Source organism: Zonotrichia albicollis, chromosome 4 (genome assembly GCF_047830755.1).
Source record: "Zonotrichia albicollis isolate bZonAlb1 chromosome 4, bZonAlb1.hap1, whole genome shotgun sequence".
In the NCBI taxonomy this organism is placed as follows: Eukaryota; Metazoa; Chordata; class Aves; order Passeriformes; family Passerellidae; genus Zonotrichia; species Zonotrichia albicollis.
Genome location: NC_133822.1, coordinates 20,314,693 through 20,341,949, shown reverse-complemented (window position 1 = coordinate 20,341,949; position 27,257 = coordinate 20,314,693). Strand labels below are relative to the sequence as shown.

The window sequence follows — 27,257 nt, the reverse complement described above, 5'->3', positions numbered from 1 at the left end:
TTTTTTCCATTTCTTAAAGGATGAACAAAAAGAGGATGTAAGCTCTCTCTTCACAAAGAGCCACATAGAGAGGACAAGGGCCAAGAGCTGCAAGTTGGACTGGGAGAGGTTTCATCTTGATAAAGGAAATCATCTTCACAGTCAAAACAATCATTTCTGGAGCAGTCTCCCCAGAGACAGTAGAGTCTGCACCACTGGAAGCTTCCAAGAAATGACTGCTCAGGGTTCTAGATAATGGGATCTTTTAGGTGAGAAAAAGACCTCAAAGATTGAGTCCAACTGTTAAGCTAACACTGCCAAGTCCAGGCCTAAGCTACATCCCCAAGTGCCACATCTACTTGTGGCAACTGTGGTTTTGCATCACTCTATATCCTTTTTGACCAAACTATAATTCTCTTACGTGCTACAGTTATATACCTGTAGCCAGGACACTTGAGAGCTGGCAGGAAATAGTCTAAGTACCTTTTCCCATGAAATGCTGGACCAGATGATCTTTTGAGATCTGTGCCAACCTATGCTGTCCTGTGATTCTGAAAATACTTTGATTTCCACCAGCTTTTTAACCTGCCTTAACACATCCTGGTAGAATCATCTTTGGCTACAAACAAGACAAAATAAACAATCTTTTTGAAGCTACAAGACTTGATGGAGGGTCTCTAAAAGGGAGCCAACACTGTGTTTCCTCCTTCAGCAGAATTTCTAAAGCTAAATGGGTTTGGTCCCTGCTCCCTCCACCACTAATACAGCAGGGCTTGTAGCACTACAGGACACCTACAATCCTTCTGGTTCCTCCTAGAGATCCTCTAATGCTTTCTGGTTTCTTATTAACAGCTACTTCTCATGATTTGCTGATCAGCAACAGGTTTACTTATGTTAGTCTTGTGTCATTTTTGTCACTGCATCTGTCAATGTTTTGCTGGTCTTCTCAAGTCAACTACTCCAATTTCTTCAGTTGTTATTTATAAAATGGCAAGAGATAAACACACACAAAAATTTCGCATATTATACAGAAATGAGGCACATATATATATTTTCTGATTTTTATCCAGATGGTTATTGCTATGTGACAGATTGTAAAAAGTCACTTAGTCAGAAATGTAGTAATGGTTTGGAGTTTTTTTTACATTTAAAGAAAGCTAGAATTCCTGGTTTATTTTTAAAAAAAAGCACACAAAAGGAACAAACCAACAACTTTTGTTTGCAGTAGGTTAGGAACCTAGAAAATATTGATGACTGTTTAAGCACTGGAAAAACCCAAATCCTGCAGACCTCATATTTTAGTTCATTCAAATCTCACCATGCTATTTTCACTGTTAACTCTTTCATGACAATACTGGGGGAAAACCAGCTTATTAAAGAGTATCTTAGGTATATATATATATATATTAGTATATATTACTGCACTAGAATAACTTGAGAAGAACTTGTGGAACGTACCATTCTTGGAGTTCATGCATGTGAAGGAAACGATTCCGATATTCTCTTGGCAGTTCAAATTGGGAAGGGATGGGAAACATGGACTCATAAAAATCTCTAAGCACTGCTTTCACTGTTTGTGCATCCTTATGATTGTGATCAATATTGTCATTTAGGCAAACAAATTTTCTAGGAAACAAGATCACATTGTTAAAATATTTCCTTGACAATATGGGAAAGGTACTGCCAAGCCAATAACACAAACATAATCCTTTAAAACAAAATTGAAATCATATAATTTTAAAATCAAACAGACATATTTTTTATTGTTGCATTATTTCAAATAATTTTATTTTAATTCTAAGAGCACTAGGATTGACAGCAAGTCAATACCTCAGGAGAATCCAGTGACAGGCCACATTCAAATTATGTAATGCTGCCATCTAATGGGCACTAGAGTGTGCACCATCCCAGAGCCCATTGAAAACAGCATTACCATCCGGGTAAGGATTTTTATACATCTGAATTATCATGAGTAAAGTCTCTTAAATAACAAAGTGAGCTCCACTGTAGGAGGGAAACATAGTAAATTACTAGTGTTTATATTATTATTTAATAATAATAATTATTATTACATATAAATTATAGTAAATTATTTTAGTGTGCATGCTGAACTCTTTAGACAAAATCAACATAACTATATTAGATTGTATAAGAGAGGGCAAAGCTTGGTCCCTAGGCTTTAGTTTACTGAGCACATTATATAAATTGGTCTGTTGAATCACAGACAATTTATATAATTGAAACTAAAGCAGCAGCTAGTGTGCTAGACTGCTATGTACTCTTGGCCACTCTGACCTGGTGCTTGACAACAAAAATCCCCCTTCCCACATTTGGGCAAGGCTGTGTGCTTTATTTTTATTGTGAGATACAAGACCCCTACATTTTCCCCGGAGGCAGAAATCGAATCTGATGACATGTGCCTTGTCACTGCTAACCTTTGTAAATAAGCAGTTCTGGTCAGCTGTATTCTCTGTAGTATGGTGTGCTCCAAAGAGCAAAGCTCAGACTTGTACAGGAATCTGGAAATAAGCAGAGCTCTGGAGCTTGTCTATGAGCCCACACAGGGAATTAGCACTGAATGGCAAGGTACTGCATCTGGCATAATTGGTCACCTTGCTCTAGACAAGTACATACAGGGCATGACCAGGCATTCAAATTGCTACATCTGAGGAGATAAAATATGGCTCTCCAAAAACAAGCAGGCTGCATCTCCTGTATCAAATAATACTGTGCAAAGCAGCTGGTTATGGCAATCATGGCTACACTCTAAGCATTTTGGGAGTTAACTCTGGACTACACCTGACCTCATCCCTTTGACTGGCAGCTCATTAGCCCTGGGAATGCAGTAGCTGTTCCTAGAGTGTATATTCCTGTTTAGCTTCATGGAAAAGAGATACTGCTTATAGACTGAAATTGCTACACACAGCAAAGTACAGGACTGATGAGGATATTAGCCCATTTCTAATGGAAAGACTGTTTAAATTCATCCAAAAGAAACCAAATATTATACTTCTTTGGATATTGCAGAATTAATGCCTAGACAATTAACACTCACTTTGCCTTAAGGGTGTAAACCAAACATTCCTGGGAGATCAGTAAGTGAATGACACTTTTAGTTCATTCCAAGACAAGCACTAAAAACCTGCTTTTAGAGACTAGTTATAATTAGTGGTTTGTTGCAAATAAAACATGGCAAAGAGAAGGAAACGGCATGCCTACATAACTGTGCCAGCTCTCCTTTGTTAACAAGGTAAGACTACAGTACTGCACTGTTCTTCACAGGAACAGAGCCCAGGTAGTCGACTCCTCCTCACTTTGTGAACACTGAAGGTGAGAAACTTATGTTGCTGAGGCCTCTCTGAGCCTCACAAGACCTGAAATCACCCCTACCTTTAAAAAAAACCAACTTGTAGACAGCAGACAAAGAAATATAGACGGAAAACAAAGCAGCAGGATGAGCTAGAGCACTGCCTACTTTTCTTTTAAAATGGATCATTGTGGCTACAGGAATGCAGGAGTTATGTAGCCAGAAGGCACTCTTTGAAAAAACAGTGATAGATACAAACCACCTTCAGCTGCAAAATGCCTCCAGACTAGCATTTCCCTTTCTGAGTAAACAACCCAGCAAAAATGTTGAGAGGAAAGCAGGAATCTACTCTTTATCCACAAATGCAAATTATGCTATAGCTTTACAGGCAGCTGAGATTACCCAACAGCTTTCTGTGACCCAAAGAGGCTTCACCTTCCCTGGCCCAAGGTACCTGGTTCTACTTTCCTCCTTGCTCTGCCTTTTGACACTTGTCACACCTCTTCTTGCAGCCAAACTCATTAAACTGGCAGAAAACTGGTTTTCTGAAGACAGAAGCAAGATTCTTTCCATGCAGTAAAAGAGCTTGAAAGCACAATCAATATGCAAAACTGATTTAGTAACAAAAAAACCCACAGCTAATTCCTAGTGTAAAATACCTGCATAAAGCAGGTCAAAAAGTTATTCCTTTAAAATAAAATTGCCTGCAATATAAACTGTATGTCCTCTAGAAAGGTAAAAAGCTTCAAAATAGCTGAAGTTTCTAAGTTTTCAAAGATTTTAGGTAAATAAAATTGTAACTAATTATTGAGATAGACCCTGGCATAAGAGAGAGATGAGTCAGCTTCAGTCAGAGAGAAAAAATCAGAAATACTTTTGGTTCAAATTTGTCTTACCCCGAAACACACAGTTCAGAAATACATGATAATAAATTATCTTTTAAAAAAAACTAAAAGTTTAAAGAGTCAAATCAGACTCTTTAAACCAGACAAAACCAGGACAAAATTAAAACCATCTCACAACTTCACACAAATCACAAAACAGGATACCTTGGATTTTTCCGTATGTCATCCAGCTGACCAACTACGTGAGAAACATTTGTGCGAATCATTTTGAAGGCAATTTCCTCTTCTCCCATGATTTCAAACCTTATTGTTGAAATAATATTTATACATTAATAAAACAGCCTAAAGTCTGGTTCCATAAATATCAATCTTGTATTTAATATTTTTGAGCAACATTTCTAACCTGACTGGCCAAGCTTCATTAAAATTTGCCATTTGCTTTCTATTGATACATTTAAATTTTTCAGCTAATGCTCTTGCATAGAATCACTTCTCTGTAGATTTAATAGATTGGTGGTTACCTATCAATCATAGATCTGAATTCTAAGAGAAAGCACATAATTTGACTCCAGGTAAACAGTCTTACTAGTGGTAGATACCACACTTATATTTTTCAATTCACTTATCTTAATATAAGAAAGTATCCTGAAGGCTTCTTGAAGTCTCACCTGAGACCCTCCTCCACTTACAAAGCTCACACCAGTGTCACTCCTCCATCTCACAGGAAATGCACAAGGTAGTTAAAATGCTTTTTTCTGTTCTTTTTTTAAGCTTCAGCAGAAGGAAGTATGAAGTAGATTTACAACTTCTAGGTACAGGAAGGCTGTCTCCTTCTTGATGTGCCACTTGAACTGCATTCACTCTCTAGCCACCCAAACATACTCTGGCTTACTGTTGTACAGCACAAATGAGGAAATGGCCCAAGATGACACAAAGTAACATGGAAGTATTTAGTCCACTAAGCAAAATATGAAAAAACCCACAACACTCTGCACAATGAAACATACATAAGTTAACAACAGTATGTTTCCTTAGTTCTACTGTTAAAATAGCTTGAGCTAAGACTTGTTAGTACACACATTCAGTCTTGGGTTATGTGTGTATGCATCCCTCCTCCTATGGCTTTACAACACAAAGCATCTCTTTTCACAGGACTGCCACAACATACCTGTATTTGTTTTTGTCCTTGTAAGCCTTACGAATCTTGTCAGTCACAGGTTTGCAATTAGTCACTAGGTTTTTGGTCACTGGAGGCTGGAAGAAAACACTGTTTAGATTATGGGTTACTGAAGATTACACAGTGTTGTAAAGGTGTACTTTGTAAGAAAACTTGTATTACAGCTGGAGTGGCCTGCGTACTTTACTCTCCTGGAATCAAAAGCTACAGATTTTTTATCAACTGTGGAGGGAAAAAACAAAACAATAATGGTGCGTAACATCACAGTTTCCTATTTTACAAATTATTTTTTAGCAAAAACATTGCAACTTCATTCTCAGTAAAATACTCATAAATTCTAACTAACTTGACAGCTGTCTGATATTTCTCTGACAAAGGTCACCAGTAAAACTGGACAGGCAATCTCTGTACAACAGAAATTTTTGGATTTTAGAGTGCTTTTTTGAATACATGGGTTATAATTCAGATAAACACTTATTAGAAAGTTCTAGTCAGAGAGGTATTGGGCTTCCTATCTTTTGGTTTGCAACAACAAGTTTTCTTAACAAGGATGACTTTTTTTTTTAAATCTCAATTATAATAACATATTAAATCTCAGCTTTTCTCTGCTTTTAAAGAAAATTAAGGGTTAGTAAGTTAGGAGGCAGCCTGTAAAATTTTCATTTCATAACACTTCATGTACATACAAAGTAGTAATTTCTGTAAATACTTTCCTTCTAGAAATCAAACCAGCTTTTAAAGTAAAGTAAATACATACTCAGGAAAGAAAATAAGCATATTTTAAGATCAATGTTTCTTACCAGATTTGGATCATAATATGCTTCCTGAGTTGGAGGAATAACATGGATCTGAGTGATGTTGGCAGGGAGAGCCTTAGAGCAATTTATTAGCATTTGTTCTAGACCCGTCAAATCCTAACAGAAAGAAAGGGGGAAAACATTTAAAATCCTAATGATTTTCTCACCAACATAGTTCTAAAAATGCAGGGTGCACAAATGTATTTCATGTTAACTGCGTAAGTTTCCATGCTACTGTCCACTGAAGACTTAATATTCAGCAGATCCCATTTCAGTAACTGCTAAGTCAGTGGGACTCCCTATAAAGTAAAGCAAATGCTCAGTACAGAGTTTAATTGAGACCAGATAAGGTATGACTTAATGTCATTTTCATTTAAAATTAAGAGCACACCTTTACTAATAATTTCAGGATGATACAGAGTTTCCAAATTAACACTGACATATTAAATCTCAAATCAGGCAAACAAACAGAAGAGTTAACTGCAAGGACAGGAAGATTTTCTGATTAAGGTACAGGCCAGGAATGCACTAAAGCAGAGCTGTGTTTTGACTATGCAAACAATTTTGAGCTCTGCGTCACAAACAAATTGTTTCATTGGTTTGTGTCATTTCCTCTCTGTCAAGAAAAACCAGCACACTTTTCTCTCTACTTCTATGTTTAAGAATGCAAGTTCTACAAAAATCATGTCTCTAAAAGAACAGAAGCATGAGTCTTTGTACATTATCCATACAAATTACTAGTAAGACTTCCTTGCTATATCCTTTTTCTCAGTTCTTTCTTTAGGCCACAAGTTCCTCAGGTCAAGAACTATCTTTTACTATGTGCAGAAACTACAGTAAGCACAGCAGGATCCAAGTATTGGCAGTGAACTTTTTTTTGGACAAACTCACACTGTTTTCTTGAACTTAGACAGCAGTGAGACATTTTTCTGAAACTGCATACTTTACTCTCCTGGAATCAAAAGCTCCACAGAAAAAACAACCAAACAATGATAATTAGAACACAATGCTGTATTTTCCAGGTAGTAGTTAAAAATTGCCAAATGTTACTGATGCTACAAGCAAGGATAAAATCTGGAGTTGTTCTAAAAGTTATTCAGCAAGGAAAGAGTACCTGCAAACTTAATGGCAGTTCATGGATCCTCGTGGCCAGTGTGCGAATCTCTCGGTCAGACAAGATGCCTGACTGGTCTGTATCAACCTCATCAAAGATCTGAGAAATGTTCAGTGGCTGAACTGCACTCATAAGATAGTAGAAATATGAGAAAGCAAACTGCATATCTTCAGAGTGACGCACTTTGTGAAACGATGTCTTGTCAAACTCCTCAGGAAACCTATAAGAATGAAAACTCATTTAGCACCCTAAATTCTTGAAGAAAACATTCCTTACCTAAAAATAAATTCTTATCCAAAATTTCAATAGTGCCTCAAAAACCTCACTGTATTGAGATATACAACTACCATATTGTAAAAAACTTCCTATTTCCTTTTCCAAAATATAATTTTTATGAGTAGTCATTAACACACTGGAAAATTGTGTGTTAAACAGCAAAGCAACAGAAAGGTAGAATTTCCCACAGTTTTGACATTATTCCAAGCAAAAGCACACTCACATATCCTGGAGCTCTTGCATAACAGTACGGTCAATCATGTGAGGCATATGAGCAGGGACTTTGCGAGATGTAAATCCAAACTTGCTGTTTAACAGCTTATTGACATATCGAAGGGAATCAGCAAATGTATCTTTCAGCTGCCTTCCAAAATGTTTACCTTCAGTAAAGTATGACATTTGTTTGAGCAATGACTCTTCTTCCTAAAGAGCAGGACAGACATAAATCTAGGTTATATTACTGAAAAAGTCAGAAAACACTAGACACAGAAAAAATGATATTTCAGCCAGCTGCCAACTTTTCAATACCTGAAACTGGTAAGAGAATTTTTTAATGTTTTTCTTCATAGTTCTTAGATCTTCCTTTAAAAAGCAATAAAAGAAAGTTTCCCTTAAAGCTTTCATACTTTGAGGTAAACTACTCCATAAAAGGCTTCCCATAATATTTGTGCTCTGACACCTCACACACACTTAGGGCCCTATTTGTCATCAGATTTATTTGTAATACTGCCTTTTTTTGCAGATTATTCATCCATATTTGATAAACTGAAATCCTATTAATATAAAGGTTCTTCATGCAGAATTCAATCTCAGATAAACATGGAGGGTATTTTTAAAACACAGCCCTTTTCTATGTGAAATAGGGTGAAGCAGCTGCTACCAACTGAAGTGCAATATCTTGTCTTCTAGAGCTTTTCAAAACTGCCAAAAAACTTGGGATGGAAGCAGAGGAAATTTCCTATACATTTTCTTGACACAATCTAGATAAGCAGTTTCTTTGCAGACTTTCAATTTAACTATTAGAATTTAATTATTTATCATTATACCTATTCTCTGCATTTTTTAAACCTGAATCCATAATTGCATAAATGCAATCAAAACAAAATTTACCTTTCTGTTATAGTGCTATGTGTGTGAGCAATAGCCCTGTGACAACATACAACAAACAAAAAATGAATTTGATCAAGAAAAGGTGGCAGAAGGAGAACAAGAATAGTTATTTGGCTTTTACCACCTAGCTAAGAGAGGCACAGATCATAAACAAGTCATGTTTTATGTGAAAGCTATCTTTCAAAAAAAAATCCCAGCAATTGCCTCAAAAGCAAAGCACACTTCAAATGTATAAATCATATGAACAACATTCCAATAAATGCAGAAAGATGCAACTATTCCAGTAAGGAATGACATTAAGATACTCACATCAAGAAGGTCCTGGAAATACTTCTTTTTCTCCCATGGCAAAAAGCCTTGGTAACTCCCAGCATAAGACTGTAATTTTCTCCCCACTGGCCCCTCCTTCATATTTGCATCCACCTGCTCATGCTCTTTTATTCCTTCCATCCCCTGTGTGTCTTCTCCAGTATTCAAATTCCCAGTATGTTTTGATTTCTGTGTTTCCCGTAATATGAGTGCATTCAATACTTTTTCTCGAGTTTCATTTCTTTTCCCCATGCTCTGGGAGGGAAGTGTGGCTTTAGGCTGTACTTTGGAAATATGTTTATTTGTGCCCATTGTCACAACAGTCCCCTTTGCTCCCATAAGCCTCGAAGGAACGTCTTCCTTTGCTTTTACTCTTTTTATTTTGTCATCATTTACATCTTTATAAGGTTTCTCCCAGCTGCTCTGGTTCTTCTGATCTTCTGAATGATTATCCATGCCCTTTTTTTCCAGGCCTACAATACTCTTTGCTGTGCTTAAAAAGTGGAAAGGTCTCAGGAGAGCAGCCTTGGATAGGTTATATCCTTTCTGAGTTATATCACCATTTAGGAGTTTTAAGTCCAGTTTCTGCAGTTCTAGTTGGACATCTTCAGGAAGAAGAGACACATTTACTGAAGGGATTATCAACTCTTCAGGTACACTCTCTTTTGTGCCATTTCTACGTCTCCTGACTCTTGGAAAGCGTTTTTCTTCTGGAATATCCTCAAATATCATTTCAGCTTCTGGTACTGAAGTTACACTTTTAAAATCAGAGTCAGATTTTTGCATGGAAGTTGTGTTTTGTTTGGGTTCCTCCCTAGTATCAACTTCAACAGCTATTTGCATTTTAAATTCTTCATCATTTTTATTTAGGAATGTAAGGTTAAAATAGATGACAGTTGTGTTCATGCCACTATGCATGATCAGGTGGATAGTTTTCCATTTGTTAGCAACTGAAGCGTGTCGGATAATTGGATTATCACTGTATGAGCCCTCAATTCCTTTCTTGGCTATTTCACTGAAGCTGAAGTAGGGCAGACATTCACCTTTGGGAATAACATAGTAGGTCTGATTAAGCTGAAGCATCACCTTGTACATTTCCTCAAAGTGATCTGGAAAAAAAAAACCAAAACCCAAACAACAAACAAAACAAATTAATGTCAATTTTCAGTGTAACATTTATCTTTCACTCTTTTTTTAACAGTAATATGCCCAGCTACAGTCACTATATTAACAGGGAGACAGCTTTGTGAAAGAACACTTTAGTTTCCAGCTTCTTGCTCACTTATCTTCAGTAATGGATGACTAGAACATACTCAGATATGTAATGCTACCAGATGCTCCCATGCTAATTCTAAAAGCCAGGATAATTCACCACTCTTTCAATCTCTACTTGAAGAGCCTAAAGTGTCTTACTATCACCTCACTTAAAATTATCTATCAGTCATAAGCAACTTGCCCCAGTTTCATTTCTGCCACATTTTAGGAGAGTAATGTTAGAACAGCTGGAGTTCGCTGCTACAGTGCTGCATCTTGATTTGAATTTTTCAAAATCAGATAGGTTGAAAGGAACTTTTCCCTCTCACATCAGAACACAGATTATCTGTCATCTCCCAGAGGAACAAAAGCTCACTGCTAGCAACAGAATCACCAGAAACACATTTGTCCCAGCTGAAACGCAGGGGAGCCTCTGCTCTTTCAAAGAGGAAAAATCTTTTTCTGCATATACCAGACAGCACTTTAAATCACTTTATTCACTCCTTGCTAATCTTTCATATCCAAATGAACTTCAGACAAGTTCACTTGTGACTCAAAGCAGCCTTTGGCAAGAGCCCAGAGCCAGACTTGAACTCACACTGTCAGCATTAAAAAGGTTCTTGAAACTTCTTAACTGCTACAGGCATCATCAATTCAGCTGTCCTTAGTCAGGTAAAGATGCTTGTACAGGACATCTTGTACAGACATTGTACAGTCTGAGAGTAATGATGAACCAGGAAAGGTCAGGCACTTCAAGAAAATCCCCACAGGAAGCTCATCAGCAATGCTTTTTACATACCCTGGCCACAGTCACCAGCATCAAATCCACATGAGAGGACATTGCAGGCCTGGTCACAGAATTTGTCTGCTAGCCAGGAATTAGCACAGCCTTGGTTACAGTATGAAACACCACTGATTCCTGCTCCAAACTGCCACGGTGGGCCATTCCCAATGCCTCCAACTGCTCCTCCACCAGCAACATAGCGATTACCCCCACTGTTACCTAGAGAAAAGAGAAAAACCACACCCACCAAAAGTAAGAATTTCAAATTACTGAAGAAAGCCACATTAAGGCCACCATGTTAAAGCTAGACTGAAGACCAAACAATCATCAATGAAATTAAAAAGGGGCAAATCCTAATTAGACTTCTGAGAGTTTGTGCATACTACAGATTTTACACTCAGTGTAGAAGCTTAGGATAACCTTTTCACTTGTTTCCTAAGTGCCAACATATCTCAACTTCAAAAATGCAGGCAGAAAATGGATTTACTACTCCTTGGGCTTGCAGTCTTGATTTTGCAGTCTCCTAGAAAGGCATCACTTCCTCAATCTGGGAGTACCACTTCATTTTATTACACTGCAGTCCTGAAAATTTGGTCTAGGAACTAATAGTGCAGCTTCACAATCCATTATATGGATTAGGAGTCCAAGTATATAATATTTGGTATATTAATAAATAAGTTAATATATTAATATATCAATTATTTTATATTAATATAATAAAATATTTATTTATATCATTTAGCTTATATATAAAATAATATTATATAAAATATTGTATATAAAATACTATTTATAATATAGTGTTGATTATTGGATATTAATATAAAATAATATTATAATAAGTATTTTGTATATTATATAATGTGTAATTATATATAATTATAATAATTAATATACTTAATATATTTAGCATATTAATATATAATAATTTAAATGTCAAAACCCCTCCATTCAACAAGTCAAATTTAATACCTAAAGAATTATTATCCTATGTCCTATTATTTCCTGTCATTTTCCATAGAAATTTGTAGTTTGCAAGAAATAAGGTTTTAATCTGTAAGCCAACTTTTTTTTATTACTAAAGGAGGCAAATACTGCAGTTACATGAAAAAGACAATTTACAGACTTATTCCTGTCCGGAAAAACAAACAGCTCACTTTTCCTAAATTCAACATTGTTGTCTTACCAATGCAATCACCTCCATCCCAATCACAAGCTGAGTTATTACAGGCTTTATCACAGTAACCATCTTTAATCCATGAGCCAGGACATCCCTCAGCACAGTTTGGCACAGGCCAAGTCAAGTACACCTGCAACAACATTAAAGTCTGAGACAAGGACTGGCAAATAGAAGTCAACTGAGCTTGTTTCTTTGAATATGGAGATTTACAGTAGTGTCTCCCTGTGTGCAGTGCCTTAAGATTTCACAGAACTTTGTAAATAGAATTTAAACCCCATTGTTGTGAAGTAAATGTTATCTCTTTCAAAGGGAAGGAAGAACTGAAGAATACCCAAGGCCATACAGACAGAACAAAGCAGCAACATGCAGAATTGGAAAGTAGGACTTCCCAAATCTACTTCTGCAAACCATATTCCAATTAAAATTAATATCTTCTCTTTTCTCCGATAGGAAGGGTGAACTTAAATTCTGAAACAGCTCTGCAGCTCACTCATTCTCCTGACTCAAAATGTTTCTTCATTACTAACCAGTCATGAGATAAGCAGCACATGTTGAACATAATCCCTGAAGCATCTCATCCTCTATGACTTAAATAATCCTAAGAATTGGCAGGATAAAAAAAAGTGTGCATGCGTGTGTTCTTTCAACTGAGGAGGCATAAAAAACCCCACACATTTTCCTTTAGAATTTATTCTTTCAAAGATTTTAGCAGCACGTTTTCCTACAGTAGCACTTGCTGATTGGGTTATCACAAACAACACCGCACCTAAGCTGACTTCATCATCACAACTGGGATGAATAACTAAAGAACAATACAGATGCTGTAACAATATGGTTTTGCAGTTATATCCCTCAATCCTTAAAGATTTAAAACAACTAAAAGTCTCCTAACATCCCCAGGTACTGAAACAGTTATTTTAATGTAGCTTAAACTAATTTTGCCCAGCCCTTCTGTATTTGTGTGCACATCTGTCTGCATAAAATGTTTAATTCATTGATCTCTGGTGCCTTGTGTACCCACTGCTTTAATAGAAAGAATAATACATAAATCCTCATTTTCTTCCTCCATGTCACTCTTGTAGATCAAGCTAATGGATGAAAATTCTGCTGGCAGCCAGAGTGTGTATGCATAACTATAGCTCATGTTTCCTCAGCCTGCTTTCCTTGCTTAAACCCCAGTTGTTGATAATGGGTTTACTGAAAGACTAAATTAATTTACACTCATAAACCTGGAACAATATATATTATTTTAGCAATTATATACATTGTGTGTGTGTATATATATATATATATACACATACCTATATATGATTATATACAAATTGGGCAAAGATATTATGGGTGTCTAAACAGATGCAATTAATGGTAAACTTAGGACCAGTTTAAATGTCATCTGACCTCAGTGTTCCCACAGAAAAGACAATTCTTGTTTGTTTTGAGTATTTCCCACCAAAAAAAAAAATTGCAAGGAAGGAGGACTGGCAACTGCCAAACACCACTTCAGTCTTACCAGTGCTCCAACAGGGAGTAAGAGAATTAGAGAATAACACTGAAACTAAAGTGAATCATGACAGAGGAACCATTATAACCACACTAATGTAGGAGTGAACATGAAAAATTAATCTTACAAACACAGCTTACATATGAATACAGAGAAGAGCCTTCTACACCCAGAACCTTAGCAAACAGTTGTCTAGTTAAATACAATGAACCTTTAGAAATAAAAGGGGGAGTTAGTGCTCTCCCTTTCAAAACAGCATTCCTTTATCGTTAGAGAAGAAAAATTCTACTTCTGCTAAAATAATTTGTCATAAAGGCTTACCTTTTGACCTTTAGAGTGACTGTAAAAATCATCAGGCCAAACATCCCTCCCAAACATAACATCATCATTGAGATAAATAAACTTCTGAGAAAGGCCACTGATACGATGAATATGACTTTCAATAGCTGGTGAACTGAAGGTAGGCAAGTGACTCACATTCTGAAATATTTCCTAAAAGAAGAAAATCCCCAACAACCAAAAACTATTTCAGTCAGGTACACAAATACTTGATACTTATCTACTAAAAAAAATATTAAGAATGAGGATAGATGCAAAAGAAAAAAGATATTAAAGCAAAGAAAAAAATACTTGAATAACTTTTTTTCCCACACAAAACCATTTTTAGTTCTTCTGCTTAACTAAGAAACTGCATCTGATTGCTCAAAAAGTCACGAACTTTCTCACACTCCTCTTTCAGTGAGTACTGGACCAGGCTCAGAGTACACATTTATAATTCTCATTAATTTCAAGCTGCACAAAGTTTCTAGCAAATTGCACCTGTTGCAGCATTCAATAAGTCAGGATTGCTCCATCTTTTTCAAGTAACTTCACCAGCAGACAGCAGAAAAGTTGAGTAAGTATCTCTTTAGCACTTTGGTTGTGCAGAATTCCTATGGCATGTTCAGATACCAAAATTACTCCTCAATTTGTAATATGCTCCTAGAGAATTTGGTTTCACTTATTCAGGAAGCTTGAAGGACTTCTCTTCCCTTTTTAAATATCATTTTGAGAATGCATAGCTACTTTTTTTGTAGCCATCTTCCTAGTTACAGTAATTGTAATCCATCCTGTCTCAACACAAGCTTATTAGGTTATTACTGGTTCTGAGAGACTGTTTATAGATTCAGATTCCATTTTCTTCTCCCCAGGTTTTTATAAATAGACTCTGTAAGGAAATTAGACATGGGTATATGTTAGCTGAAGCCTCAATATTTGAAAGTGTGTACTAAATACAGGGTTGATATATGTTCAGCTATCTGTTCAGCACAAATAGGATATGCATGATAAAACGCTGGGTGAGAGAGGGAAGAGGCTGTCACCTTCAGCCAAATAACTGCATTTCAAATCAAACAGGATATCTTTGCTGGCCCTTTCAGAGTGGCAGTGCTGCTGAATTTTACCTGGTGTGTGACTATAGTTATGCGAGGATTATCCAGGTTAAGCCAGGAAGGGATCTGCCCGTTGGTGACGATGAAGATGTGCCGCACCCAGGGCGCGTGTCTCTCTATCGACCGCAAGGAGTAGCGCAGCTCCTCGTTGTCCTCGAAGCGGCTGGCAGAGACATCTTCATCCTGCTTGGACTACAAAAAGAAAACAATCTTTTCTTAGGTTTTAAATAGGGCACTAAAGCTCTGATCCAGCTAGGTAAGGATAGTGTGCTTTGGCATATGGGTGCATAAGCACTTCTGGACTTAAAAATTCAAAAATAAAAAGTACATTGATAATAACCATTATTCTTATAAAGAACCACATTATTCCAAATTATCAAGGTGAACAATGCAGTGTTCTGACATCACTGGCTGAGCACCTGGTATCATTAGGATGTCTGCTGACCATGCTGAAAGAAGTTCTTGAGAAATGAAGCAGAAAAACACCCCGTTCTACATTTCAAACCAGTAACATCACCTTTCAGAAATCCAGTCTCAAGTTCATTGCATCATGAGCTGTATATAAATGTCACCTAATATAGATATACTGGAAGTGTCATGATGTAGCTGCTCTTCAATTATCCCCTGCTCTATTATTTTAAAGAATTTAAGCAGGAGAAAATTAACAGAACTTAGCCTATTATTTATTATCAAATAGCCATATGTTTCCATATATTTTTATTAAACAGAAAACTGTTCAGTTAGAAACTTACCAGTTAGGTAACAAAATTAGGTTTAGGACACTGGAACGTGTTTCTTTTCACTTTTATGAGAGCTTAATGACCTCTCCTAAAACCAACAAGTAAGGCTGCCTAAAAGGAACTTTTCTAAAGCACAAATTAAAGAGAAAACTCAAGAAAATAGTTGACTGTATAATAATTACCATTTTCACTGCAGATTCCTCACACTGTACATAAGTTTTCTAATACGTACAGTAATGCAGCTTTCATATTCACAAAACAGTAACGACTGAAAACATTTTAGCAGCACCAGCAGCCATTGGCTAGGTAGCCATGCACAAAATAAACCCCAATTTCAACATGGGGAAATATAAAGCTTGAGCTCAAGGTTGGTATTAACCAGGAAGAATTCCTCAAAAGCCCAGGCCACAGGATATAAAGACAGACTACAAGCTTTTCAGGAGTGGGCACACTAACAATGCCACTTGACATTTACTGTTAAAAATTAAATTCCAGCAGAAGGAAAACCCCAAAGACTAAAGAATATCTTATCTTGAAACAGACACCATGTTATTTAATTTTCTGTTCTTAAACCAAACATCCTTCATTGTATGAGAAGCATTTAAAGTAAACCTCCTCTCTTACAGACATCTGCATTTCAGGACTACAACATTTTTGAAAGAGAAGCCATTAGCACTTCCTCAGCATAAATGATGCTGCAAAGCAAAAAATGTTTAAGAAATATATTGGGAACAAGACAATCATGTTTGTTCAAAAAACCCTCTATCTCCCCACACAAGAAGCCTGCTTATCTGCCAGTCAGGATCAGTGAAGCCTTTCAGGACTTTACTACACACAGCTTTATCAGAATATATGCAGCATTTTTCACTAAGTAGAGAACATGAAAACTTAAATTAAGTATCACAGTGTTTGATCCTTCTTTCCCACTTATTTGAGAACTGGACAGTGTTCTTGTGATATCTTCTTACAAGCTAATAAATATTTGATTCTTAAAACTTCCAAGCCTCTGGAAAAAATCCCATGTTCCTTGTCATTGACTAGTTAGCGTCTATTTGCAGTTGTAAAATGTTGTAGCATTTACCTGCTGTAAGAGAATTTACCCACCTGACTGACAGAGCTGAGGTCCCACAGCAAATAAGCAGGATTAAGTGTCAATTCTTTCCCTTCTATAGTCATGTTCTTCTTTGCTTGCTTGCTCAGTTCTTGGAAACCCTTGGGGTTATTCAGTTGTAAGAGAGCCACACTGGCTTCTGAATAGAGCTGCAACTATACAAGCAGAGAAAACAACTCCAGCAGTACTCTTCCATCTTTTTGTTGTATTATTTTTACTAGAGTTACTTAGAAGAATGACTAGTAAGCACTGCTTTTAAAGAGCTACAATTTCATGAAAACACAAAAAGAAGTAGTAAAATGGGAACTAAACAACATTTAAAGATATGTTATGCTTAATTTTCATTTTGCAAACTAAATGTCTCTCTACACAATGATCCTGCAATGGTAAACTTTTTCATGTTTTAAATATTTCAGGAGTAAACGAATAATAAGTCCCCATCCATTCTCTGTCACTCCAATAACAGAATTCATGTTTTATCAACACTATATTATGTGATGGAAATAATTGTCCTGTTTTTCCCCCCCATCTTAAACAAGGAATGATCTTCCCAGAAAATTGGGGTACTGATGTATTGTCACTGTCAGAAGTGTGAAACATTCAGAATAGTTTACAGTTAGTTCAACCTACAGCTCTGAAATCTGAGATACAAAGGGCTCCAGAGCTAATCCATGTGGGTCTCCAAGCCCTTAGTGCTGGTTGCCAATGTGCTGCTAAGGTCATTTCTTAGTTGTGGACTGTTTGATCTGTTGGCTGTTTTCATCTCCTGCCACCAGTAAGTCTGTATATCAGATCTCATAATGCACAGGATCAGGGCTTGCACTACACACCCTAACAGTGAGTGTAGGTTACAGATCATAGGGCATCAAAGCAGCTCCCCAAAATATGGCATAACCCAATGCTGTGTTTACCATACAGAGTAAGATGAGCAGACCCAATCAAGCTAAAAGCAGGACTGCACTTTGATTTTCCAAGTCTGTGCATTCAACAGTCTAATTAAGAATAAACACAGTTAATCATTAATATTTATTTGATGCTATGCTTAATTTTTGTTCCTTCAGGCAACATAAGACAACCACTTCTACCAAATTTTCAGTGTAAATGCAATTCATAAGCTATCAAATTTGAATAATCATGTTCAAAAAAACCCAAAAACATCACAGTTCCCATCATAACAATTCTAAGTGGTTTTATTTTTTTTTAAATCTGATCCTTTCTGCTCATTTTAAAACAACACTTGTCCCAGAGTTAGAACCCTTCCCTTATCAAGACCAGCTGTTCCACTTGTGACATTTTAAAGCTGTTGATGCTTTGACTCATATGCTATTTGAGATCTTTCAATCTGACTTATGAGGCTTGTCATTAGAAAAATCTGATAAATCTCAGACCTTCCAGGGAATCATCTGAACTTATGGGTGGAAAGGATGGCTTCAGTAGCTGAATGGCTGAGGCATGGTTACGGACTGCAGGCAGCAACCTCCAAAAATATCAGCACTGAAATGCTGCAGATTGCAAAGCTGCCAGCACTGGGCATGTGCTTTATTTAGCAATACAACAGTGTCACACAGTCCCTTAGAATCTCTCTCATAAATCATACATACAACAAACCAAAAATATTACCATGTTAGAGCTTTGAAAGCATGTAAGAACATTTAGTTTCTCTTTAACTTGCTCCCAAACTTGGCAAAATGAGTACCTGTACTACAAACTCCTACTTAGATTTATAACAAACATTTACCCCCCACTAACATAGCATGTATGCTGTAGTTTTTAATTTATAATATTCCAAGCACATACAGGAAGCAGTGGAAAAACATGTTCTATTTCTCAGCATCAGAGTTTAGCTAACCCCTGCCTCAAAAGTCTGAGATGGGACTTAAGATTCCTAACCAGTCCTTAAATTATTAAACCTTATCTTCTTAATGACCAATAGCTGACTATTAAGGAGATAAGAAGCTCCCCTTTTCCCACTCCAGTGTGGATATTGGGAAAACTCGTATGCCTACATAGCAAGGGAAAGGAAGCATATGCTGAAGAGTTATAAAAAGCTTTACAAATATAAACCACTCTTGTCTTTACAAATGTCTCATGGTCTTTTTAAGATGACATAGTAGGAGGGTCATTTCTGAGTCAAAACTAATGAAATGCCTTAGGGTTTTTTCTACAAAGTTTACTTGCTACATCTGGGTGATCATAACACCATATCCTGGAGCCACCTGTTTGCTCCAGAAACACTGATGAGCAGCAGTAAGGATCCCAAACCCCACATCCTCCAGTGAGGCATCACTGTGCCTGCAGTTCCCATGTAGATTTACTTCCATTATTAAGAGAAGGTCATTAAGACATTCCTAAGTTTTTAACTTCTCTATATTATGTATGCGTGTGCTCATGTGGATTAAAGGAGTTGATATTTTGCAAAGAGGGAGAGCTACAAGCTCTTAGTTTGTCCTTGAAGCAATCAGGATATTAAATCTTGAAGGGAAAAAATCAACTTTCTACAAAAATTTTGTACACTACTTTGTATCATTTCAGTGAGAAACTGTAAGCATGACAGTCTCAAAAAACCCAGAAGCAAACAAACCAAGTTCTTAAACAAATGTAGTTTTTAAGTTACAAGCATCTCTTTAGGCTGAATAATAGTCTCCTTTAGAAATGTAGTTAAGGCTGGAAGCAGGGGGGAAGTGAAAATAAAATATTTGGTTATTCTTCACATACAGGTCCAAGGTAAGGTCTTAAAGAAATAGCTCAGCCATCAGCTGAGAACAACCAGAGTAACACCTCCATCTAGTGGCTTCCTAACACTCACTTAAGAACACACAGACAATAAAAAGCTGTCAAATATCACTTTCAATTTCATCTGTCATAACACACGACCTACAACAACAAATGTGACGAGCAGACACACTGCCACTTAATTTTCATCTTGAAATAAACTTTCTTATCATTACATTAGAGTGCAGCTCATAAGTAAAAAATCTTAACAGACAGAATTCACCTTGAAAATAGATCCATTATATCATGAATCTTCACATTTTAATCACCTCTAGTTGAGCTCAGCTGCTTTGCTCAGATATTTAAATTTTTAGAAGCACTTTCTTGTCTAGGTGAACAAGTTTTGGTCTTCCTTGGATTTAGAAGATATTTAAACCAAACTAAAGCAATCCAACCAAAACAGCATTATCAACATAGAACACAAATGCACCAATAACTACACTCCTTCCTTTCTCACCTTTCTGCTCTTCTAACAGCAGCATTGTTCAAAGCTTTTATTATTATTTCTTTACTTGTGGTGTTGAAGTGAGACACAGCCACTTAAAGCACACAGAAACCCATTGAGCATCAGGAGGCATCTATGAGACAAAAGTCTAGTGCAAGCTCAGGTGCAACTTTCCTCTTCTCCACCAAGCATCTCACATCACTTCAGAGATTCCAGAAATGATAACAAGAGAGGAAGTGCTGCAAATGTCAGTAGAGACTGTAAATAATCACTCTTTTTTTTCTACTTAACTGTAGCAATAACCTAGCATCTCCCTTTGGTAAGAAGAAAACCACACTTGGCTGTGTTTACCATTACTGCCTACCTACCATATCCACTGAAAGAACTGACTCTGAGCTCAGAACCTACCAAAGGCTTCTGTGGAAATAGCCACATCCACACTTGATGTAAAATCCTTTATGCATGAAAATAAAACATTTCTTACCCTCACATACACAAGTTTCTTCACAACATACATGAATTGCTGCTGTCAAGAATAGAGGATGGGTCGGGAAAGAATTCACTGCTCAGACCACACAGGGTATAATAATCCTGATCTAATTGCTCTAAAGCATCCACCAGGAAAAGAAATAGACAGCAAAGATGACTGGAAAGAAAACCACAGAATATTGTGGATACCTGAGAAAAAATTGTGTTTATACAGATAAACACAATTTATATCTGTACATATTAACAGTGTCTATATCTGCCTAACCAAATTGCAGAAGAGGAGCTCTTAGGAACATTCACAGTGGCAACACTTAGATAACACATCATGGAAAAGGGAACCGGCATAAATAGATGACACATGACCAATGACAAATTTAAAAACACAACTAAGGGTAAGGAAAAATCATATAAAAAGACAATAGGCACAGGATGTCATTTCCATAAAGACATGCAAGGAGATGGGAAACATATCTAAGACTCCCCAGAGATGCAGCCTTTATGTTCATCTGGACAGCAATGAACCATATGAATATCCTCTGTTATTTAACTGCTGTGACACTAGAGATGCAAAGTCAAAAGAAAATACCTATTTAAGCTTCAATAAGTGCTTAAAAACTCTCTCTATTAATCTGTTTTAGGGCATGTAGCAAGAGAGGCACAAATGTGTTTACTCTGCAAGGTTCCTGCCTTTAGCAAGGCCCCAGGTCAGCTAACACAAGTTGAGACAAGAAAGAATTTCAGATTGCATTATGCTGGAGTGTGACCAGCTAGGAAAGGAATTACACAAGATAATTTCTGCAACAGAGTACATGAGTTGTTAGCCCAGCCTACCAAAAGAAAAAAAAAAAAAAGGGAAAAGGACTTCATGCTCATTTGAGCACCAAGAACAAGCCACAAAGTGAATTAGCCTGTATTACAGGTGTACATCAGACTAATGAGAACAAATTACTGCCATCCCATTACCCTGCTAACTCTAACTCCTCCTCTTCCATAAACTCCTTGGCCTCCACCCCACGAATCACATCTCTCTCTAATACAAAAGCCAGTGATTTTAACAAATTTCTTAAGGTTCCACCTATCCATTAAACCTTACTGAAACTTCAACAGGTGCCCAAATAGCAGGGGAGAACAGAAGGCACCAAGTGGCAATCACACAAGTTGCTTTCTGCTGCCTTGCAGCTGGGCCAGCCAAAGTGCAACTTGTTTAAGACCCTACAGAGCACATGGCAGAGAGAAATACAGCATTCAATGCTGTTACTGTTAAGAGAGCTAAGAGGGAAGAAAAAAGCTAAGAAACTACATAAACAAAATTCTGTCACATTAAACAAGCTAGTGATCTAGAATTCTACAGCAAGAAAACAGCCTCCAGCAAATGGCTGAGAGAAACTGATAAGGCTGCCTTTTAATCAGCTGCAGGCTAGCAAATGTAATGCCTGAGAACATGCAGTCACAGAACGGACAACTGGTCCTTTGCAGGCAACTCTTTGAGTCACTATTTGCAACTCTTCACTACTCAGGGAAGAAACACACAAAATGGCCCAGATTACTCTCAGAAATGTCCTAACTCTCCAAGGTGGGTGGGATTCTGCACCTGGGCCATTCCAAAAGACCAGTACAACTAAGGCACTCTTTCCCCCAGAGCCTTACCAGTTTTACTTTAGAGGCCAGGCTCTCTGGCAGTTTTGTTCGTAGCTGGTTTGTTTCTTTGAAGGTAGCTGGAAATCCACTAAGAAAGGCCAAGTCTTGCATTAATACCAGACCTGGAACTTCTTTGTCCGTTGTCTAAAAACAAGAAAACGGGTTATAAAGACCATTTTAAAGGTAGAATAATTCACATAACAATAAAGGTTACTCTGAAAGCTTTCACTTTTTACTACATCTGAGTTATGAAAAGAGAATAGCACAGAAACTTTCTAAAAATGTACAGAATGTTTAACACATACAAAAGGTAATCAACAGATTGTCAAAGTACATACCAAGTAACCCCTCCACACTATCTGTTTGCTGTTGTCTTTTAACATTCCAGAATGGGCAGCTTCAACTAGAATACATAAAATCAAAAATAAAAAACTTCTTCCAGTATAAAGTCACTTCTTTTCTGTATCATAGTAACCAAGAGATACTTTTGCAAATTAAATATATTGGAGTATTAATAGTATGAAAAGTTGTCTTTACAAATAGTAAATAATTATTGGTGGTAAAATAAAGAACAGTGGTTGTACTAGTGGTCAGGCACTACATATTTAACAAAATATGAAACTTGTACCTGCTCTAAGATCTAAGATGTTAAACACTTGAATAATTTTGTTTTACAGTTGCCAATCCTTTGAACAAAGGCAGAACTTACTGCACATTATTCAAACTAGACTTCACAGCAATTAAAAGAGGATTTCTAAAAGTAATCTTCCTCAGCCTAAACCCCAGCCTCTTGAGATTATCAGAGCAACACAGATATTCAGATAGCAAACCTGTTTTGCAATAGCTTTCTAAAGCACAGAACTCTAATCATCTGTAATCAGTTGTCTGGGAGGTAAGCAAGCAGTATCATTAATGTCATCATTTAGAGAAACTGTTTGAGGGCAGGAGAGACACTGAATGACTTGCTAAAGTCAAACAGAAAATCAGCATCAAAGCCAGTACTGGAGAAAAAAAAAAACAACAAAAAACCCCCAAAACTATTTGACAGCAGCTTAAGAGACTTGCTCTAGAAAACTGGATGGAATCTGACAAAGAGCTTCTTACCATCCTTAGGGCTATCAAAAACAATTACAGTCACATTGGTGGAAGGATTTTTTGGTTTTGCTACAAAGAACATATTGTTAGCAGCTTGTAGAGCAGGATGAAGGGATGGCAGGTCTTTCAGTGTGATGTTGGCAGGCAGTGCAGGATCCAGGACAAGCATGGGCACTTTGATGCAGTGTGTCAGCAAACACTCCAGCTGCTTCTCACTACAGAAAATACCAAAGGCATATTTAACACCACTAGAAAACGGAAAATAAAAATCAATCTTGGATGCAATGGGAAAAGTTTTTGTAAAACCTGATTATTTGTAACATTTGCTGTGGCAAGTGGATATTATTGATGAGCACATTTATCTTCCTGCAGAAGGCAAATATCTGACTGGTAGTGTTTAGTTCATTCCAATACCTGTTTTTTCTAAAGTTTCCAAGATTTCCAAGTCTGCCCATAGAAGAAACCTTATAGAAAAATATCTAAATAACAAAAGGACCAAGCTAAATGACTGGGACAGACCAGCTCCTGCTGCTTTCTGGCAGCAGAGCCACAAGAAGCATGGACCCTCTACAGACAATTATTTGCAGGGCCATGTATACAAATGGCAGGTGAAAGCACCATTGAGTTTTTAATGCATATGTACCTGGAGTTTTATGATTCAAAAGCATGAAAATTTTTTCAAAGGAGCTAACCCTAAACTGTGACAGGGTTTTGTGTTCCAAACTCCAGAAACTTATCAGAAGCTCCTTCATATAAGGATAACAATAACATTACTTTTTTTCAGCAAATATATTATCATGCTGTCAGCTCTTGAAGTGACATAGGAAAGTCTGCATAGGGTATAGAAAACCAAACCATCCCCCCCACCAGCATCTGCTTTCAGCTAACAATGAGTAGAACATAATTTATTCTAATTTATACCCAAAAATCCCAAAACTCACCTCTTCTTTGTTGGTTCTGTTGCATTCTTTCCAAGAATTTCCCTATTACAAAGTTAAAACAAGGATATTAAGTAACACTGAATTGACAGTGTTTCTGTCAATGAGTCTAATTGCAGATTGTTAATTGAATCAGGGACACTGTGAAAACACCAATAACCCAGACAAAAAGCTGCCAAGGCCTTGCCATTGGCTTTACTAAGGTGAGGACAGACTGACACATGCCCTTCACTGCTCACCACCAGTGTGGAGCTCAAAAATTCATGGCTGTGCTGAGAATTGTGGCAGCAGGACTCTTTCTTCTAACAGGAATTTATGGGGTTATTATTATGTTATTAACTTTGTAGTATTGTTAGGTTACTGAACAAAAGTGAAAAATACTGTTAAGAAACCAGAATGAAGTGACCTGAAACTAGGTTGACTTGATTGTTTTGCCTACCATAAATATTCTGATAAGGTCTATGAAACAGCTCTTTTTATAGCAGTGCTCATTGATTTCAAAGGACATGAAAAAAATGGTCTACATGGGAGAGAACCAGGTGTCCCTGTAGAGAGAAACATGGTACAGACACCAGTCTTATTTGTAAGCTTAATCTCAACTTTCCAAATCAGTGTAACAGAAAAAAACATGATTTTCCCTTCCTGAAACAGGAATCAGAGCATGAGTGATGACAAAGCTAAACCAACTAATATTAGCTACATGAGCTGCTAGGAAAATATAAGCATAAATTTGAAAGCTTTTCAGAGCAGAGACTGTGTATGTTTAAGGTCAATGAACTTAAAGTTCTCATATTTGCAGGGTTTAGGTAAAAAAAAAAGATAAAGAATTTCCCTTGAGATCATACTGTCAGTTGAACCTAAACTGCAAGACACAGCATACTAAAATTCAGATCAATCCACTACCTTGTGGACTTCTCATTATTCTGAACCAAATTATTATAACCCTTAAAATACAGACTTGTTTTTCCATTCATCATATTTACTGGCCAAAACAGATTATGTGAGCAGAGTTGCTTATCAAAAACGAAATTAATGGTTACAAGACATAATCCAAGGTATCTGCAGGAGGCTGTGTTTGAAGGCTTAGATCAGTAATTTTGCAGAACTCTCTAGCACAATCTACAACAACAAATGCAGCAATATATGTCTTTGCTTCCACAGATAAAGGCCAACTCATACCTTTATAAAGTGCATAAATGATTTCCCATTTCTCAGTTTCAGTATTTGTGAGACTATGAATCTCACTAATCTAAAATGTTTCAGATTTTATGAAGCCTATTATAAAAAGAAATACCGGGGGATGGGGAAAGAAAAAAGGGATGAAGAGATATATTTGAGGCATAGTTTTATTATTATTTACAAACTGTTATAGAAATCAATACAAAAGGACATACACAACAGACAGTTTTCCACAAGGCATTTTACAAATTCATGACAGGACAGCCTTAATTATTATGCTTATCTTAAACAATTTTCTAATTAGACAGTACTTGACAGCTAAAAGTAGAACTGAAACAAGGTTTTGGCAATAATCAAATGAACAAGTGAGAAAATGAGCTTTTAATTTTCATGTTGAGCAACATGGGAAAAATAACAACAAAGGAAACTAGTACAGTATTAGATTGCTGCTGTCAGTTAAAGGGAAAAAATATCTAAGATTATTACCTCATTATTTTCTGTTCTTCCTCCATCTGTTCCCTGACCTGTTGCAATTCTTTGATCAGTTCCACATCTGTGCCATTCACCCAGGTGTACACCACATCAATTGGCATGGGTAAACAAAGCCTACATAATTCAAAGGAAAGCTACATGAGCTGTTTAATATTACATTACAAGTGTTTGTGGCACCCTACAATAGCAGTTTCTGTCTAACAAGGGAAATACTTGGTGTTTGGGCAGCAAACAAGACAAAGCAAAAAGACTCTCTTCAGCTATATATATATAATCATGCCTTAATTATACACAAGCCTTTGACAAAACAGCACAGATATCAACCAAAAGGACACAAAGTGGTTTTAACTGTTCAGTAACTAAAGGTAATCCTAACTTTATCCTCTGAATTTCACTAACTCACACTCATGGCCCTGCAAACACATCAAATATTTTTCAAGTCAGTACCAAGACCTGAGCACATTCTTAACTCACCAACTACTTCAGACAGGGCAGCATGAAGCATAACCTAAATCACACTTACTGTTATTTAATTGCACAGAGCCAGTAAGATCTCAGCAGGACTAGGTCTCTATCCTAGGAATGTCTCTTAGATTATATTAACAGGGCATTTCATAAGACAACAATTCAATTTGGGTACATGAATTCAGACTCTAGACATGGCAGAAAAATTAATTCTTGACACAACTGAATATCCTGGAGCTGTTTCTGGAGAGTTAGATGCTTCCTAGCATGCATAAGGCAGAAGGAAGGAGTTTGGGTACCTTTTTCCTACTTTTTTTATGATAATCTCCTCTCCAAGGCCCACAGCTTTGTGTCAGCAGGTACTCCAGGCTACCGAGGATACCCCAGTTCTTATTTTCAAAAGTTCCAGTGTCAAGCTATTTAATACCTTCCTAAACTGTAGATGGCCTAGCAAACATTGGAAAACATCATCCTGTGACCACATGGACCTCAACATTAAAGAGATTTGAAGATGTTCTCTCTCCACCCACTGCATCCTTCCAAAAGCATTTAGAGAGACAGAGTTGCAGGCAGGTGTTGTGTCCACCTGCCCTTGCACAGCATGCCATGCTAGAGCTTGCACCCAGCTTTGTTTTCTACTGGCTCAGACTCAGCAACTGAAGCACAAAATTTGTTGAAAGGTCAGCCAGTAGCTTGTCACAGCACAATGGACAGGAACATTTTGTACTCAATTTACCCATGTTCCAGCTGCAACACTCAGAGAATAACGCTGGGGCATTCTGAGACAATCTGAACATCTCAGCAGCAGTGCTGCCTTCCCTAGCAGCACC

General features: G+C 37.0%; 1 protein-coding gene across 2 annotated transcripts in view; it reads right to left on the bottom strand.

Moving 5' to 3' along the window:
• Positions 1 to 27,257, bottom strand: part of GNPTAB (N-acetylglucosamine-1-phosphate transferase subunits alpha and beta) — a 39,499-nt gene that overhangs the window by 2,531 nt on the left and 9,711 nt on the right. For both annotated transcript variants that reach the window (XM_074539027.1, XM_074539025.1), the window contains exons 3-19: positions 25,957 to 26,076; positions 24,295 to 24,336; positions 23,363 to 23,568; positions 22,597 to 22,661; positions 22,268 to 22,402; positions 16,908 to 17,069; positions 15,076 to 15,255; positions 13,955 to 14,125; positions 12,139 to 12,262; positions 10,968 to 11,171; positions 8,915 to 10,023; positions 7,719 to 7,918; positions 7,220 to 7,439; positions 6,109 to 6,222; positions 5,300 to 5,385; positions 4,336 to 4,434; positions 1,438 to 1,605 (exon numbers count right to left, since the gene is read on the bottom strand). In XM_074539027.1, the coding sequence (XP_074395128.1) occupies positions 1,438 to 1,605; positions 4,336 to 4,434; positions 5,300 to 5,385; positions 6,109 to 6,222; positions 7,220 to 7,439; positions 7,719 to 7,918; positions 8,915 to 10,023; positions 10,968 to 11,171; positions 12,139 to 12,262; positions 13,955 to 14,125; positions 15,076 to 15,255; positions 16,908 to 17,069; positions 22,268 to 22,402; positions 22,597 to 22,661; positions 23,363 to 23,568; positions 24,295 to 24,336; positions 25,957 to 26,076 (3,405 nt within the window). The remainder of the gene's footprint in view (positions 1 to 1,437; positions 1,606 to 4,335; positions 4,435 to 5,299; positions 5,386 to 6,108; positions 6,223 to 7,219; positions 7,440 to 7,718; positions 7,919 to 8,914; positions 10,024 to 10,967; positions 11,172 to 12,138; positions 12,263 to 13,954; positions 14,126 to 15,075; positions 15,256 to 16,907; positions 17,070 to 22,267; positions 22,403 to 22,596; positions 22,662 to 23,362; positions 23,569 to 24,294; positions 24,337 to 25,956; positions 26,077 to 27,257) is intronic.